General features: G+C 34.6%; 1 protein-coding gene across 2 annotated transcripts in view; it reads right to left on the reverse strand.

Annotated features, from left to right (window-relative positions):
* Window positions 1–19748, reverse strand: part of N4bp2 (NEDD4 binding protein 2) — a 71362-nt gene that overhangs the window by 27246 nt on the left and 24368 nt on the right. For both annotated transcript variants that reach the window (XM_077803315.1, XM_077803316.1), the window contains 4 exons: window positions 17642–18803; window positions 13590–13714; window positions 7956–8044; window positions 3184–3260 (listed from right to left, as the gene is read on the reverse strand). In XM_077803315.1, coding sequence (XP_077659441.1) covers window positions 3184–3260; window positions 7956–8044; window positions 13590–13714; window positions 17642–18803 — 1453 coding nt within the window. The remainder of the gene's footprint in view (window positions 1–3183; window positions 3261–7955; window positions 8045–13589; window positions 13715–17641; window positions 18804–19748) is intronic.

A 19748-nucleotide genomic window follows, 5' to 3' on the forward strand; every position in this document is an offset into this window, starting at 1 on the left:
GACCTGATGAAAGATACCAATCCCCTGATTTCAGGAGCCAAATTCCAAACAAGATAAAAATAAGAAATCCATAACTAGAAAACCAGAACCGAAACTGTCATATACCAAAGACAAAGAGATGATATTAAAAAGCAGCCAGAATGTTTTTAAAAAAATGTTTAAGGTAGTCATCTACAAAGGAACCAACAATTAGAATGACAGACAGCTAAGTCAACAAAAATAGAAATGAGAAGAGAGTTAAATGTCTTCAAAAACAGAAAATAACTATCAACCTAGAATATACAGCAAAAGTATCTTACAAGAATGAAGACAATAAAAGGATTTTCAAATCAAAATTTAAAAAAAAAAAGAGTTTGACACCAAGTATACCTTCATTGTAAAGAAAATTTTTAAAGAAAAAAAATTCAGGCAGAGGGAAATTCCCAGATGAAAGGTCTACAATGCAAGAAAAAAATGAAGCCCAAAGCAATAACTACGTGAATAAGTAAAAACAAATGCTGCCAATATATACTGAACAATGATACCATGTAAGTTGGATGGGAGGTAAGTATCACAGTTACAATGTCTTAAAGTTCTTGTACTTATGAAGAAGAAGGCTAAGAAAATGGTTTTAAAGTTTGTATGATAAAACATATCAAGTAACTATTAAAAGAATAAATATAGTGTATATAATCTACAAATTGGTAAAGTAAAAAAATGAATACAAAATGTAGATTCAATCAAAAAATTCCAAAATAAAGCATGATAGGAGAAAAAAAACCAATAATATAATTTCTTGTGACAGAACAGTCACAGAAAAGGTAAGATAAAGAGAAAGCACAGTGAGACAGTAAGAAGGATAATCAATTATATGAATAACAAAACTACAAAAATAACTAAGTTTATGAGTTAAAAGCCAAGATGGACGGAATAGAATTTTTAAAACCTGACCATAGCAGTTACGAGAGATACATCTAAACATAAAGACACTGAAGGGTTGAAAGCACAAGTATGAAAAAAGAAACACTAAAATACTAAAAGGAAGCTGTCATAGTTCTATTAATATTAGACAAATTAAACTTCACAACACAATTACTATTAAAAATGAAAGAAAAAAAATCACTAGAAAGGTATAAAAGTTTCTTTCATTAGGGTGATATCAAAATCTTAAGCACCTATGAACAAATACTCTCAATATATATACAGCAAACTTAGGAAGAAGGATAAAGAGAAACTGACATGTTCAACATAACAGAGGAATATATCAACACACCTCTCTCACACTGGGAGATTTCACCATCACTTTCCCAAATACTAATCTATCAGGCAGGAAAAAAAAAAAAGCAAGCTATAGGTGATGTTAAGCAACATTAAGTAATAAGCATAATTAATGGATATGCTAACATACTATAACCAGTATACATTCTTATCAAACATGGAATATTTATTAAATAACGACAACTGGGCCATAACACATTTTAAAATATCAAAGAATTAATATGATACAAACCATGTAATCTAATCTCCTATATGTAAATTGAAAATCAATTTTTTAAAAAGGATAACACCTATCCAGAAATATAAAAACAAAGTTCTAAAAACCCAAGAATTAGAGAATAAAATTAACCATATGCAATTTAGAAAACAAATAAGAAAAAAGAAAGCATTATATATTAAAATTCTGATACCAGATAAAGTAGCACACAGGGAAATATATGGCATCAAATGCTCCTATCAGAAAATGACTTGTATGTTCAGGTAATGAAGTTTTAAAAATAACAGAAAAAGCAAAGAAAACAGATATTTTTAAAAAGCAAAGAAGGTAGAATAAAGAGAATCAGAAATTAATTAAACATAAAACAACTTACAATAGAAAAGATCAACCAACCCCAAGAGTTGTTTTTTTGAAAGGCTAATAAAATAAAATGTAAAAAAATGAAATCTGAGAATAATCAAGAAAAAAAAGAAGGAAGATACTTTAAACACACTAGGGTTGAAAGGAGAAACTTAATTGTTAATGTAGCAGAGATGTAATAAAAGTCTTAATAATTTTGGTGTAATGGAAAAATTTTAATTGAACCTTCTCACAAAGAAAACACCAGATCCAGACAGTTTTATAAGTAAATTTTATCAAATGCCTGAACTTAGATAAACTAGAATGAGAAAAAGAGGCAATACTTCCCAATTAATTTTGTGGACCTAAAACTATTGATAGCAGCCAAGGCCAGACAAAGAAGGAAAAAATGCAGGTCAATCTCACTCATTTATCCAGATGCAAAAATCCTAAATGGACTGCAGAAAACCAAATCCAGTAAAGTATTAAAAAGATAATTAAAAAGAAAAATACAGATATGTGCTACAACATGGATGATCCTTGTAAGTATTATGCTAAGTAAAAGATGCCAGACACAAAAGGCTATAGTTGTACAACCATTTATATATGATGTCCAAACAGGAAAATCCATAGAGACACAAAACAGATTAGTGGTTGTCAAAAGGAGGGGGTAACTACTAGTAATTGCTAGCAGTTACAGGGTTTCTTTTTGAGGAAATGGAGGAATTAGTGGTAATGGTCATGTAACATTGTGAATAGTAAAGTTAGGTTGTCCTTTAGTTAGTATTAAAGTTAGTTAAAACTACCAAGAGAAAACAGCATGACCAAAATTAAGTTAGGCCTATCTCTACAGAAATACAGAGAATAAAGCAAAACACATTGTATGTCCATGTCCTAAGTAACATTTTTACTCATCAAGCAACCAAATAAAAAAGTATTATCCTAAGAGGTGAGAGAGTGAAAATACTTGGATGTGACATTTACTACCTTTTCAATCCTTACCACCCTTCAACATTCTAACTCTGCAATATAAGAACCTCCCAGTAGCACACAGTTCAGCTGTGCCAAATCCTAGTCAGTTCTCATTTTAGATATTAATGTTACTATTAAAAGGAATTGAAGTACTACTACATAAAACAATTGAAATTTTTTTGACTATAAACACAATTTTAAAAACAAAAACCTTCATTAAAAATGGAAAAACCCCATAAACAATACAAAATTTGTTATCAGTTTCTAAGTAGCAAAGCTGAAATCTAGTCAATTTTACTTCATTTATCTTCCATAAGAGAAAAAAAAATCTACATGGATTTCTCTGTTACTGTCATGAAATGAAATAACAAACATTTTAGGTAGCTTCTAAGTTTTACCTTGCAAGCTCCTTCGGTTTGAATTTCCACCATGTGTCTGGTTCCCGGAAGAGGACCTTATATTTATGTTTTTGAGACTATAAATGAAAAGACAAGAACACTTTAAAACAATTATTTCTATGAAATTATTATATACATTGTTTCTAAACTCATAGCATGTTAAAAAATAAAAGAACATCAAAGATTATCTGATGGGTATGTTAAACTGATAAAATGCACAATTTATTTGACCCAGCATTTAACTTACAGAAATTTATGTTACTGATATCCAATATAAGAGAACAAAGATGGATAAATAAACACACACACACACACACACACACACACACACACACACACACACACATATCCCACATTCACATATGCCAGGATATCCAGCACTATCATTTGTACTAGTGAAAAAATACAAATAACTCAGTGAACATTAACTTGGATTTGGCTAAGTAAATGAAGGTATAACCATAAAATAAAGATATTATACAGTAATTTCTAAAATTTCACATGTGTTAAATAAAAGAAGTCCTTAATATAAATTGCTGAGGAAATTAAGACAAAAAATTTTTCACTTGGTTACAAAAGAATTATTCACCCATTTGTACGTGCACAGAAACTCCTAGAAAGAGTGTCAAAATATATAGAGCATTTAACTCTAAGGAAAACTTCAGGCACTGTTTTTTGCAATTTGAATATTTATCATATATGTGCATAACTTTTATAATTTTGAAACTCTTTTAAGTAATAGTTTATAACATTTTCAAAGCACTAATATAGGTATAGACTAACAGCCAACCTCTATACTTGTACACAAGATCTAGCCCCTCTTTCCTAACCAAAAGTAACTGAGAAAGGCAATTCTCCCTCTTGTGTCATCAATAAATCTTCCTTCCCTCCTAAATCAATCCCATAAGTATATGAAACTCCATCCAGTTATTTCTCCCATTTTACTCTTGTCTCTACTTCCACTGTCAGCTATATCCCTATTTTCCTGCTCCCTTTTGTTTAAAAAAAAAAAGTCTCAAAATTATTACCATCTTTTCTTTCTCTAATTACTAGCCTCTCTTCAGGCCTCACCAATAGGCATCAAACAAGCAAATAACTTCCACATTGAAAAATGCTATGATTCTCAGTCCTCTCTCACTTGACTCTAAGCCACATCTAACACACTTACTTTATGACACACTCTTCTATTTCATACTCTTCTCTGTCTTTTCTATGCTAGCACTTTCTTTTCAGCTAATGATAATCTCCAGTTATACCAGACAAAGACTAACCTTAATGTCACAAGTGATTGACTCCTCCTTCTCCTCTATCCCACCAGTACTAGGAATTGAATCCAGGAACTTGCATATGCTAGGCAAGCTTCTACCACAAAGTTATATCCCCAGTCCTTTTCGGGTGGAGGATGGGGAAGACAGAATATCACTAAGTGGCCCAAGTTGACCTCAAGATCCACCTCAGCCTCCCAAAAAGCTGGGATTGCAGGTGTGTGTCACATGTTCAGCAGCACTCCTCTTTCTATCATACATCAATCCAATAAAAAATTCAGTTTGCTCTACTTTCAAAACATATCCAGAATCTAATCACTACTTACTATCTTCACTGCTACTGTGTTGATAAAAGCCACACAATGTCTAATCTTAATTCTACTACACCAGCCTTCTACTAGTCTCCTTACTTTCAAACTTGCTCCCCAAATCTATTTTCATTAGTGCATTACAGAGATCCTATAATATTCAGATGTCACTACTCTGTTCAGAGCTCTCTATTATGGACTGAATGTTTGTCTCTCCCCAGAAATCATATGTTGAATCAAAGAACTGCACCCAATGTGATAGTATTTTAGAGATAGGACCTTTAAAGAGGTAATTAAGGTTAAATAGGGCCAGAAAGGTGTGGCCCTCATCCAACAGGAATATAAGACACCAAAGTGCTCTCTCCCTCCATCATGTGAAAATACAATGAGAAGATAACCATCTTCAAGTCAGGAAGACAGCCCTTATTAGAAACCAAACTTATAGGAGCTTAATCTAGGACTTCTAACCTGCAGAACTATGAGAAAATAATCTGTTTAATCTAACTGGTCTATGGTATTTTTTTATGGAAGCCCCAGCAAACTGAGACACCCTACAGATCACTCAAGGTAAAATGCAAAATCCTTATAGTGACCGAGTCCTTAATAATGGGCCCTGCCATCACCCCAATATTCATTACATCTCCCAATATCCATCCCATTCCAAACAGAAAAGCCCAAAAGTCAACCCAGACATGAAACAAGGAAGTAATATAATGTCCTATAATGTGCCTACTCCTATCTCCTCACCTCAGCACCAAATTTCAAACAACTTATTCTACGTCTGGCAATGGGTTGGGTGTCTTATTACCTAAAGGGGTGTCATGTAGCAACACACAAGAGAGAATGTGAATTTTAAAATCTTTTCAACTCTTATATGATCAGGTAAATGTTATATTATTTAGGAGCATTCTGGCTGCCTTACGTCAAGCTTCCCTAAGAGAAGCAATATATATGTTTAAAGCAAAGTAATAAGTTGTGGCAGTTGTCAATAAGACTACTTGACTGCTCCCTAGTTATCCTCAACTCATTACTTAGCTACTTTTTGTAAACGAACATGCTCTATTCCACTTCCTGACAGCTCTCTTACCACAAAGTGATCCCCTTCTCTACAGTAATTGCTGTATCTACTTTTTGAAGAAAATATGAGTGTGGCACTCCATGATAAGGTGGCATCCTTTATATACATCAAAGTGCAACTGGGAAGAGCCAAGCAATCAATACAGAAAAATAGTTTCTACATTTTCAATTATTATATAAGAACAAAGGAAAAAGAAAAAATTATAAAAGCCTGAGGCCTAAAAAAAAAAAAAAAAAATCAGAAACTCAGCAAGGAGAGATGCCTTCTCTATTTTCTACATAGGAAAATAAAGTATTTAAAACCTTGGGTTTTTCCCACTCCTGGGGATTGAACCCAGGGCCTGAGGAATGCTAGGCAAGCATTCTACCACTGAGCTCTACATCCCCAGACCATTTCATTTTAAGATAGACTCATTCTAGGTTGCCAAAGCTGGCCTCAAACTTGGGATCTTCCTGCCTCAACCTCCCAAGGAGCTGAGATGTCTAAGAAGACAGCAGGAAGCAAAGGAAGCCCTATGGAGAAATCATGTAAGGTCAAGGGAGATAGTATACTCTTATGATAAACATATTAGCCCAGAAATTAGAACTCCTGGGGCCCAAAAGTAAACCAAATTTCAGCTCCCAGTACCCTAAAATCAAGTCTGTTTCCTCTACTGCCCCTACACAGAAAAAAAATCTCATTTGCTTTCAAAAGACACAACAATTGTCTTCAGAAGGGTAAAGAATCATACCTTCAAAATAGTACAAGTGTACTAGGTACAGCAAAGGAGACAAACAAAGTCTGGATGTGTTAAGAATATAAAAGAGGAAACACAACACTCATTTACTACAGTAGAAATTACATGTGCTAATGATGGAGGAATAAACCAAAAAATTACCCCACGTTCATAAAAGCTTCATTTATGGATTTACTCAATTAATACATAATTAATATATGCCAAGTATAGTGAGTGCTATGCCCTAAAGATCCAATGACAAATAAAACAATGGTTCTACTCATGAGAATAAATTGATGGCTTAAAGCCAAATCCAGCACAAAAGCCAATATTTGTACAGTTTGGAAACTCAGAATAGTTCTTTACATCCTTAAAGGGAAAAGGAGTAGAAAAGACAGGAGAGGAAGAAACAGAGATTATTTATGGCCCTCAAAACCTAAAATATTTACTGTCACTTTATAGAAAAGGTTAGTCTGATCCATGGCCTACTGATAAAAACTGTATGCTTCATATTACAAAAGAAGTCTCAACATACTTTATATACAACCAAAAATATGAAAAATTGTGCTATATACATGTAATAAGAATTGTAGGGGCTGAGGATGTGGCTCAAGCGGTAGCGCGCTCGCCTGGCATGCGTGCGGCCCGGGTTCGATCCTCAGCACCACATACCAACAAAGACGTTGTGTTCGCCGAGAACTAAAATAAATAAATAAATATTAAAAATTCTCTCTCTCTCTCTCTCTCTCTCTCCCCCCCCCTCTTCTCTCACTCTCTCTTTAAAAAAAAAAAAAAAAAAAAAAGAATTGTAATGCATTCTGCTGTCATTTTTTTTAAATCAATAAAAAAAAGAAGTAAGTACTATGGGAGTAGAAAAAGTACCTAACTGGCTTTTAACAAGTTAATGACAGCTACAGAAGAGATGACCCCAAAGATGGATAAAAAAGAACAAATGTAAACCAGGCAAATGTGGTGGGAAGGTGATGTAGGTGTGCTTCAGGCAAAGGAAGAAGGGCTAGGTATTAAGGGGAATTTGGCAAATTTGGCAAATAGATAATAAAGTTTATAGAATTCTGAATTTCTCAGAATAGCTAAAAAAGTTAGTTTTTAGTTAATTTGTAATTTAATAAACATGATCTTTTCATAAAATATATCAAAACAAAAAAACAATCTCAGAAATTAACATCTGAATTACAGAATTTAAAAATTAAATAAATTTACTAGCTTATGGAAAAACCCAGCTGAATTGATTGTGCTATTTTTCTTATTTTACCAATAACCAGAAAGCTCAGTTAGAGAAAGAACAACCTCAGATTCTCAAGGGCTTGAGATTTACTTGGGTAATTAATATCCTCCAATGTTTCCAAACACACTATTTTAAACTTAAGATAACTTATGGTACAAACCAAAGCAACATATGGCTTCATTTCCCAGGCCTGTAGGTTTGTATTGTCTATTATTATTGGTGATATCTTCTTCTCAAATGCTTCTTTAGCTGAAAAATACAATAGAAAATGACAAATCACCTTTAATAATATTAAGTATTATCTTGATTTTTAAAAAATCTGATCTTGTTTACATAATTTGAAAACCATAGACATAACCTAATTTTACTCACTACTTGACTTCTAAATACCACTTTTGAGAACATGCAAAGTTAAAGTACAAGTCAACATTGAATAATAAATACTGAAGCTATGTAATCAGAAAAAATTATATTATGCTAAAAAAAAACACATGGACTGGACACAGTGGTGCACATCCATGATCCCAGCAGCTCGGGAGGCTGAGATAGGAGGATTGAAAGTTCAAAAAAAGACAGCCTCAGCAACTTAGCAAGGCCCTAAGCCACTTAACAAGATCCTGTCTAAAATAAAAAATAGAAAGGGCTGGAAATACGACTCAATGGTTAAACGCCCCTGGGTTCAATCTATGGTATCAAAATAAATAAATAGATAAAAACTACATGGTACGCTATATTAGATTTGGGAACAAAAAAGGACTTTAGTGGAAATGTTAAAATCCAAATAAAGTCTGGAGTTTAATTAATAGTAATGTACCAATATTAATTTGTTTTGATGAATATACCATAGTTATATATAAGATGTTAACATCAAGCAAAAATGGTTGAAGGATATATATAGAAGCTCTCTACTAACCTTCCAACTTTTTGATAAATCTAAAATTATTCTAAAACAAACAAACAAACGTCATATATGTCTCTAAAAAGTACCCAAAAACCTATAAAGGGCTGGGGTTGTGGCTTAGTGGTAGAGTGTTCGCCTAGCACGCGTGAGGCACTGGGTTCAATCCTCAATACCACATAAAAATACAAATAAAGATATTGTGTCAAAAGAATAAAATCATGGCATTTGCAGGTAAATGGATGAAAAGATGGTAGAAAAGATAATGCTAAGCGAAGTTAGCCAGCCCCCAAAAACAAATGCCGAATGTTTTCTCTGATATAAGGAGGCTGACTCATAGTGGGGTAGTGAGGGGGAGCATGGGAGGATTAGATGAATTCTAGATAGGGAAGAGGGGTGGGAGGGAAAAGGAGGGGGCAAGGGACTAGCAAGGGTGGTGGAATGTGATGGATATCATTATCCAAAGTACATGTATGACTGGGTGTCAACATACTTTATGTATAAACAGATAAGAAAAATTGTGGTATATATGTGTAATAAGAATTGTAATGTAGGAAAAAAAACAAAAGTGCATGTATAAAGGCATGAATTGGTGTGAACATACTCTATATGTGTAATAAGAACTGTAATGCATTCCACTGTCTTGTATTTAAAAAAATAAATAAAATCAATAAAACTAAAAAAAAGAGATATTGTGTCAACCTAAAACTAAAAAATAAATATTTTTAAACCCCATAAATACATATAAAATATGTAATGATTTGAAATAAAGAAAACATTATGATATACTATTGGGGGGGTTGTTTACTGAGGACTGAATCAAAGGATGCTTAACTACTGAGCTACATTCCCAGCCCTTTTTATTTTTTATTTTGAGACAGGATGGCACTAGGTTGCTTAGGGCCATGCTACATTGCTGGGATTGGCTTTGAACTTGCAATGCTCTGGGATCACAGGCATGTGCCACCACGCCTAGCTATCACATACTATTGTAAAGGATTTTTTTATGAAACTAACTTTTTTCTCAAAGAATTAGACCATTCAGGAAATTAACACTGCACCACAACAAGAAAATCTACAAGAAAATTATTTGTAAATTTTAAATGTTCTGCCAAGTCTCTTACAATTCAATAATGAAAAGACAGGGGGCTGGGAATGTGGCTCGGGCGGTAGCGCGCTCGCCTGGCATGCGTGCGGCCCGGGTTCGATCCTCAGCACCACATACCAACAAAGATGTTGTGTCCGCTGAGAACTAAGAAATAAATATTAAAAATTCTCTCTCTCTCTCTCTCTCTCTCTCTCTCTCTCTCTCTCTCTCTCTCCCCTCTCTCACTCTCTCACATATGTGACTTTTTGAAAAAAAAATGAAAAGACAAATACAAATACTTTAAAATGGGCAAAGGCTATTAACAGACATTTCTCCAATCAAAACTACAAATGGCCAATAAATACACAAAAGGATGTTCAACATCTTTAGCCACCAGGGAAATGAAAAACAAACCACAATGAAATACCTTCACAATCACCAAAATAACTATCATCAAAAAAACAGATAATAACTATCATCAAAAAAACAGATAATAGGACTGGGGCTGTAGCTCAGTGGCAGAGCGCTTGCCTAGTATGCATGAGGCACTGGGTTCGTTCCTTAGCACCACATAAAAAAAATAAACAAATAAAATAAAGGCATTCTGTCCATCTAAAACTACAAAAAAAAATTTTTTTAAAGACAAATAATCATTGTTAGTGAGGATATGGAGAAGTTGAAAACTATTAGTGGCAATGGAAATGAAACAGCTACTTTGGAAAACAGGCTAGAAATTCCTAAAAAGATTTGACACAGACATGCATGTTTACAACAGCATTGTTAATATAGCCAAAAGGAAGCAACAAACAAATGTCCATCAATTGACAAAATGATGAATAAAATGTGACATATTCATATAATGGAAACTTAGCTATTAAGAATGAAGTACTAAAAAAAAAAGTACTAACACATGCTACAGTATAGATGAATCTTGAAAACATTATGCTAACTAAAAGAAGCCAATCACAAAAGACCACATACTACTACATGACTCAATTTATATGAAATATTCAGAATAGGCAAATCTATCAAGATAGAAAATAAGTGGAAGGCTTGGAGTTGTGGCTCATTGGTAGAATGCTCAACTAGCACCTGTGAGGGGCACTAGGTTCCATCCTCAGCACCACATAAAAAAAATAAATAAAACAAAGTTAAAAAAAAAAAAAGAACATCGGTGCTCAAGAACGAGACACACTTTAAAAAACAAAAGGTAAACAGAAAAAATAAGGAATGACTGCTAATGAGTACAGAATCTTTTTGAGGCAATAAATATGCTCTAAAATTGATTGTGGTAATGGGTACACAACTTTGAATATTAAATTCTACTAAAAACAATTAAAATTGTCCATGTTATGGTTTGGATGTGAGGTGTTGCCCAAAAGCTCATGTGTGAGACAATGCAAGAATATTCAAAGGAGAAACGATTGGGTTGTGAGAGTATTGAACCAATCAATGAATTAATCCCCACAGGATTACCACCAAGTGGTAACTGAAGTGGTAGGGTATAGCTAGAGGAGGTAGGAATTGGAAGTGTGGCTTTGGAGTATATATTTGTATCTGGCAAGTAAAGACCTCTCTCTGCTTCCTGATCTTTAGCCACCAGGGAAATGAAAATCAAACCACAATGAAACCTCATGTGAGCTGCTTCCCTCTGACACACTCTTCCACCATGATGTTCTGCCTCACCTAGAGTCCCAAAGAATGGAGTCTAATGTCTATGGATTAAGACCACTGAAACCATGAGCCCCCAAGTAAACTTTCCTCCTCTACAATTGTGCTGATCAGGTCTTTTAGTTGCAGCAGCGAAAAAGCTAACTAAAACAGTCCAATTTAATTGAGTGAATTGTAAGACCCATAGATTTTTATCCCAATAAAGTTGCTTAAAAGAATTTGGGGGCTGGGGCTGTAGCTCAGTGGTAGAGTGCTTGCCTAGCAAGCATGAGGCAATGGGTTTGATGCTCAGCACCATATAAAAATAAATAAATAAAATAAAGGTATTGTGTCCACTTACAACTAAAAAATATTAAAAGAATTTGGGTAGCTGGATGCAGTGGCACACACCTGTAATCCCAGGGGCTTAGGAGACCAAGAAAGAAGGATCATGAGTTCAAAGCCAGCCTCAGCAAAAGAGAGGCACTAAGCAACTCAGTGAGACCCTGTCTCTAAATAAAATACAAAATAGAGCTGGGGATGTGGCTAAGTGGCCAAGTCCCCCTGAATTCAATCCCTGGTATTCCCCCACCAAAAAAAAGAATTTAGCCTGTGTTATAAATGTGTTATTTCATCATCTTCATCTTCATCATCATCTTCATCATCATTATTGCTGTGGTTGTTGGTGTAATAAGGCTATGTTGACCCAGTAACATCTTCTTTTATAGACAAAGATACTAGGCCTTGGAATAAATAAATAATTTGTACAGGTTACACAGCTAGTAACTGGCAAATCCAGACTTGATTCCCAGTACATTATACTGCCTCTTTTACTTTTAGCTGTGTTCATAATTTCATATTCCTGAGTTCTCACTTTAATTTTTAGCTCATGAAAGAATATGTAAAAACTTCACAATGCCCAAGGATGCCAAACTCAATATCACCTTCAGAGTGCATTTATTATAAAAGAAAAACTAACTAAAATACCATCTGCATGTGTTAATAGAAATTCCCACACATAATTCAAATTATGCAAGTCATTAAACATTTAATAATAAAGTCACCTTCGGTGAATTGGCTGCTGTACTAAAAAGGAAACTAAAGTTTCACCTATGATCATCTTTTAGATTGTTTGAAGAGAGCCATTTTTAGACTATCCTCTATAAAAATTAAACCACTATAGGGAAAATCAATGGTTACAAGGCAAATTCCATTTTAGAAAACAGGAACCAGGGGCTGGGGATATGGCTCAAGTGGTAGCGCGCTGGCCTGGTATGCACAAGGCACTGGGTTTGATCCTCAGCACCACATAAAAATAAATAAAGATATTGTGTCCACCTAAAACAACAAAAAAAAAAAATTAAAAAAAAGAAAACAGGAACCAAAGCATACCAGATACTGTAACCTCCTTGAGCTACTGAGATTCAAGCAGAAAAGTAGATTTACTTCTGACAAGATCCCTATGGATTAAATAAAACTTAAATGTGCCATACAATATTTCAAGCATTTATGAAAGGTATTTTAATCCTGTGAAATAAAAGTATCTTGTTTAACTCTTACTACATACTATGTTTTTGATATGCAATGTCCGCCCAAAAGCTCCTATTAATTCAGGAATGTTCAGAGGTAAAATGCTTGCCTTATGAGATCTGTGACCTAATCAGTCCATCCTAGTTTAAATGGAATGACTAGATGGTAACTGTAGCAGATGGGGCATGGCTGGAGGAGGTGGGTCACTGGAGGCATGTCCTGGAAGGGTTATTCTTCCTGTGAACCTCCCTCATCCCATTTCCTGTTCCCGCCATGATGAGCAACTTTCCTCCACTGGGCCTTCCCCACAATGTGTTGCCTCCTCTTGGCCCAGAGCGATGGAGTTGACCATCTATGGACTGGGACTGAGACCTTTAAAACCATGAGACCCAAATAAACATTTCCTCCACTAAGTTGTTCTTGTCAGGTGTCTTAATCACAATGACCAAAAAAGCTAACTAAAGCAATATGTAACATAAGCATGTTAATATAATACTATATATGCATTATATAGTTACAAAATTAAAGATAACTATAAATTCTTTAAAGTTTTTCAAAATACAAACACTAAGTGAATTTTCTTTTTCTATTACTCTTAATATTACCCAGAATCTGATGTCTATTCTTACCACGATTCTGGTTCCATTCATGTGCTTCTCCTAAGTACTTTACATCGAACTGGTACTGTCCATTTATATAAAAATAATCATCAGTACTAAGAATGACTCCACTTGGATTATCCTCTTGCAAAGTCCTGTGAATGATAAAGGGAGTTATTTTCATTAATTTTCCTTCCAAAATTCTCCCTCCTACTTTTTACAGTCATAATTCAAATAAAAAATTTAACTACTCAATTTACAAGAGTGAAAACATCGTAATATTCAAAGAAATCATACCAAAATCCTCTAAGCATAAGTTTGATTCCCAATAAAACCGGCCTAAGGCAGTTTGCTTATGTAATATTCAGAAATATTTGTTATAAAAACTATTATAATTAACTATAAATGTCTGAAGATTAGTACGTTTTTAATTACCAAGAATATCTGACAACTAAAAATGCTTCAGAGCTCAGTCACAAGCATTCCCCTTATCTGATCACTTGATACACAATTATCTATTTCACCCACCTTAAGAAGGTCATTTCAAGCAGGCAAGTACTAAGATAGAAGTAATATTTAAAAGTAGATGAAGATGGCCAGGTATGGTGGCACTTGCCTATAATCCCACTTACTTGGGAGGCTGAGGCAGGAGGATCACAAATTCAAACTGTCTCAAAAATAAAAAATAAAAAGGACTGGGATGTAGCTCAGTGGTAGAGCATCTCTGGGTTCAATACTCAATAAGAAAGAGGAGGAGAAGGATGAAGAGGAGGAAAAATAGGCACAGCTCTCTGCATATTGCTATTAAACAAGCATACCCAAAACATCCAAAATATCATATTAATAGATTATCAATTTAATCTGTTAAGTAAAATTATACAAACTTAAGATAGCTTTGTGGGTAGGTTTTTTATTCCTAACACCTCTTCTAATTCTGGAATTTACCTGCTATATATTTGAGATACACACACCAAAAGAAACAAAAATTGTAGCCACACTTTGAAAACCCTTTCAATCATTCCCCAGTTTCTCTCCTTCCCTTAACTCATTATCAAAACTTCTAAATCCATCTTCCACCTTCATGGGACAACAAAATTGCTTGAGAGTTTTTGTTTGTTTGTTTTGGTACTGGGGATTGAACCCAGTGGCGTATAACCACGGAGCCATATCCCCAACCCTTTTTTATTATATTTTATTTAGGCAGGGTCTCACTAAATTATTTAAAGCCTCACTAAGTTGCTGAGGCTGGCTTTGAACTTTCGATCCTTCTGTCTCAGCCTCCCAAGCTGCTGGGATTACAGGCGTGCACCACCACACCCCCAAAATTGTTTAACTTATCCCTTCATGACCCTCTTTCCAGTAAATCTGAAAGTCCTGTTTTTCCCCTCATTTTTCTTGAGCTCACATACTAGTTTAATGCTCTGTCTCTGAAAAAAACTCAGCTTCTATGTCTCCACACTATCCCACTTATTTCTCTCTTCATTCAAAAAATAATATTCCTACATTGGGACAAGCACTTTTTTCTCTTCCCATTCTCAAAGTATAGCTGCCTCTGATTTTAAAGCCTCTGAAATCTAGTTCTACAATCCTGTCCCACAGCTCTATACCTTTTAAAATACGGTCCTTCATTCTAATTTCTTTCTCAATATACAATGCTGTGACTTTCTGAAATATATGCATTATTAAATTGCTTTAATTTTGTTAGGTCAATGAGAACAGCCCATGATTTATCTACAGAAGAATACATTTGTAAATGCATGAATAAAATATGTGAAAATTAGGGTCAGGGTTGTAGCTCAGTGGCAGAGTGCTCGCCTAGCACGTGTGAGGCACTGGGTTCCATCCTCAGCACCACATAAATATGAATACATAAAATAAAAGGTATTGTTGTCCACCTACAACTAAAAAAAATATTTTTTAAAAATGTGAAAATTACTGAAGTCCAGACAAGTAAAAGCTATCAAAAAACAAGTGAATGGGCTGAGGGCCTGTACAACCTCCTGCCTTTAGATGTTGCAGGCCCGCTCTTTCCCCTCAGCCCGGCAAACACCCACCAAGCTCTAAAGGGAAAAACCTTCTCACTAACCATGGGATGACCTCAAAGCATCATCCCCCTCAGCAACCCTAAGTTGACAGAGGGAAAATGCCACAGCACTGCAACCGTTTTCTCTTTCTCTTTCAACATTCATTCTTTTGTACTCAGGATACAAAAAAAAAAAAATACCTGGTTTGTGCCACTCCCTTCAAAAAGCTCTGCAAAAGGAATCCAGTGCCAAACTTTGGGACATGGCACATTATTTGATTCTTAGCCTTAGTGACCTCTCCAGGCACCAAAACTGAAACCCGGCCCATTTTAATGTTCTGTTACAACAGTAATTAATTCTGTCCCTCTTTTTTTATTCCTTTCCAACTCAAACTTCAGGTTTTGTTAATTTTCAATCTCCCAAGGTTTATATAGCTTATATTTGCCTGTAATTATAGTTCCCACAATAAAAGAAACATTTTTTACTTCAAAAGAAAAACAACTGAGGGCTGGGATTGTGGCTCAGCGGTACAGCGATCGCCTAGCACGGGCAAGACCCGGGTTCGATCCTCAGCACCACATAAAAATAAAGGCATTGTGTTGTGTCCATCTACACCTAAAAAATAAATATTTAAAAAATAAAAAAAGAAAAACAACTGAAATGAGCTAATAAAACACATTCCACAGATAACTATGCATACTCACTAAGACTAAATGTACCCAGGACCAAACAGAAAAGACCCTCCCAAGAAAAGAGGGTAAACAATGAAAAACTTGGAAAGAAAAAAAGCATAGGCAAATAAAATGTTAGGAATAAATCTCTTGCCATTTAAAAGCTAAGGAAAGGGCTGAGGCTGTAGCTCAGTGGTAGAGTGCTTGCCTCACACACGTGAGGCCCTGGGTTCAAACCTTAGCATCACATAAAAAATAAATAAATAAATAAAGATATTTTTAAAAAAGCTAAGGGAAGGGAAAAGGAACTAAGAAAATAGTACTTTTTTTGGTACCAGGGATTGAACTGAGGAGTGCTTAACTACTGAGCTATATCCCCAGCCCATTTTATTTTTTATTTTGAGACAGGGTCTCAATGAATTGCTTAGGGCCTTGCAATCCTCCTGCCTCAGCCTCCCAATTCAATTATAGGCATGCACCATTGTACTCAGAGAAAACAGTACTCTTGAAGGAGTGCCACTGGAACCATAAAAGGCTACTTCTAACATTGACTCTGATCACCCAAGCCAAGGCACACACCTCCTAACTACAAAATGAACAAAAACGGATATGAGAAAATAGTTGAGAGTACTGTTTTGCAATAAATAAATCACAGAAAATTTGAAGTTCTTTTACTACCATTGTTCATCTCTTATGCTCTACCTTGAAATCACACATTTCTAAAAATATAATTTAACAACATACTAGAATCTCAGACTCCCAACTACCAGTAGAATTCATGTATTTAAGACTTCCTTTTTCATAATCCGCTTGAATCAAATGTATGAAATATGATATGCCAAGAATTTTGTAATGTTTTGAACAACTAATAAAAAAAATTAAAAATTAAAAAAAAGACTTCCTTTCCATGAATGCAAAATTAATCATGGTTGTTTAACTCCATGATCAAAGTTGAACTCATCTTTCTCCCACTCAAATTAACTCTCCTCCACACAAAGTTATTCCTGTTTATTTCACAAGGTCAAAATATTGGAACCAGGGCTGGGGTTGTGGCTCAGTGGTAGAGCACTTGCCTAGAACACGTGAGGCCCTGGGGTTCTATCCTCAGCACCACATAAAAATAAATAAATAAAAAGCTATTAAAAAATATATTGTAACCATCTTAATTTTTTCTTCTATTCTCTCAAAGGTATTCTGAGAGGAAATTTTCCAATAAAAATTTCTAGAGAAAATAGTGTTATTAGCTACAAAGTTCAAAAAAACAAGTGGAAAAAAAAATACCTTAGGAGTTAATAAACATCTCCATCAAGCAAAGCATTTTGCATATTCAGATTATCTGTTCAGAATCATGCATAATACTTCTTAGAATTCAATTGAAACCTCGTACCTCGCCAAAAAAGATTTTCCTGATCCCGGAAGGCCTCTGAGAAGAACAAGAACTAGTCCAACATATGATGTTGTCTTCTTTCTTACAACTTGAGAAACAGGAGTTTCTTGTACTTGATAAGCACTTGTTCCCTCTTGGTTTCTCCATACCTTCGTTGGGGAAGTGTGAGAAATGATCGAGGGTGGAAATGTGTAGTTGACAGGTCTCCAGTGTGCAGCTGTGGTTACAACAGGAGCCACAAACCCATGGCTTCCTTGAAAGAGGTCAAAAGCAGGAATCATTGGATTCCACATTGGTGGAGGTGGAGGAGGAGGAAGCAGTAAAGGGAGAGGGGTAAGTACTGGGCAGTAATTCATATCCTTCCCCTTTGGTGGTAGTTCAGTATGTTTGTGTGGCTTGAAATTGAACCCTTCAGAAGGTACAAAAATATCAGAGACAGAAGTAGACCTCTGATTCCCACCAGTATCTGGCAAATCACACCCTGAATTTTGCACAGGAAGGTTTAAAGAAGCTTGAGGTTCGTTAGCATTCAAATTTACAGGGGCTTCGGAAAGTTGAGCCTCAACACGCTCAGATTCTAAAAGGTCGCTCTGTCTCTGATTAAGATTACTACAACCCACGATAGAGTCATTTGTTGGATTTAAAGAACTACTGAGATGAGAATCTTCTTGGTAATCATCTTCTAAAGCCAAAGTGTTATCCTTTATAAAACTTTTGGACCCATTCAAAACTGAATGTGAAGTTAATGGGTTTGAACTTACTGTAGAGACAGAATTTTCTAAATTCTCACTGTTGGAATCCATATTTTGCATACAATGGACAGGAGCCGTATTACTTGAATGTGAATTTATAAATTTACTTGGGTCATTAAAACTATTAACATCTTGCAAAGGCAAAAATGAGTATACTTGGTCATCAGGAGAAGAGTTCAATTTCTCAAAAGCATTCTGTATTAAGGAATCCAAGTCTTCAGTCAGCTGCATATCCAGAAATGAATCCATCTTCGAATCTTCACTCTCTTCTTCAAGAGGACACTTCTCCATTATTTCACTTCCTGTTTCAACTGGCTGGTTCTCAGAAGCAACAAAGCTTTGTGAAGATGATTCTTCTATCTTGGCATCAGAGGCAGACAATTCTAATAGACAATCCATGGCATTTTCAACTGTACAACAAGAACAACAACAATAACAACAAAAAAATACATATAGATGTTGAAAAAGTAAGACATAACTTTATTAAAATCCAAGGAAAATACTGGATTTTCCCTTGAAAGGAATATAGAGAAATTTATATATATTCAAGTCATCTTTTAGAAATTAATTTTTAACAAAAACTGCATTACTGAAGAAGTTTTAATAAGAGACATGCAATGCTGTTCTTTCAGACAAATAATACTAAACTATCATCCAGTATATAGTCTTCAATTAAGTTGTTGAGTAAAAGTATAAATATGTGGAATAGTATACGTTAGGGTTATTTATAAAGGTCTTAAATTCAGTTGATTTATTCAACAATTACCTATTGCATGTTATTTTAAGTATTGCATATTTAAGTACATATTCTAGTAAGTCTAATTTATAAAGACCATACTACAAATTTCACTTAATACAAAAAAATTTTTATGAGCATGTACTACATATCAGAAATACTTTTTAAAAAAACAAATAAGAGTCTTCACTACTTCAGAGGATTTTGCAGTTTAATGGAGACTGAAGATAATTACATTAGAAAATAATTATATCATACTATAAATTAAATAATGCATTGTTTTGAGAGTGTACAAATGTCACAGCAGTGTTCAGAAAAGTAAAGAAAGATTTTACATAAAGGGATATGTGAACTGGCACTTGAAGATTAAAAAGCAGTTTGCCAAATGGGAGGAAAAGGTAAGCCAAGGTTGAAAATACAAAGCATGTTTAAAGTATTGAGAGAAGTTGGTTGGAGAGAGTGGGTACTCAGCAATATGTATGGTTGAAAAGAAAAGAAGATAAAACTGCAAAGGGAGATGGGATAAAATTGAGAAGGGTCTTATATGGCATGCTAAGAAATATTAATTTTATTTTTTAAGGGAACTTGAAAAGAAACTGATAGTCATAGCATTTGGGCT

This window comes from Urocitellus parryii, chromosome 10 (genome assembly GCF_045843805.1).
Source record: "Urocitellus parryii isolate mUroPar1 chromosome 10, mUroPar1.hap1, whole genome shotgun sequence".
NCBI lineage: Eukaryota > Metazoa > Chordata > Mammalia > Rodentia > Sciuridae > Urocitellus > Urocitellus parryii.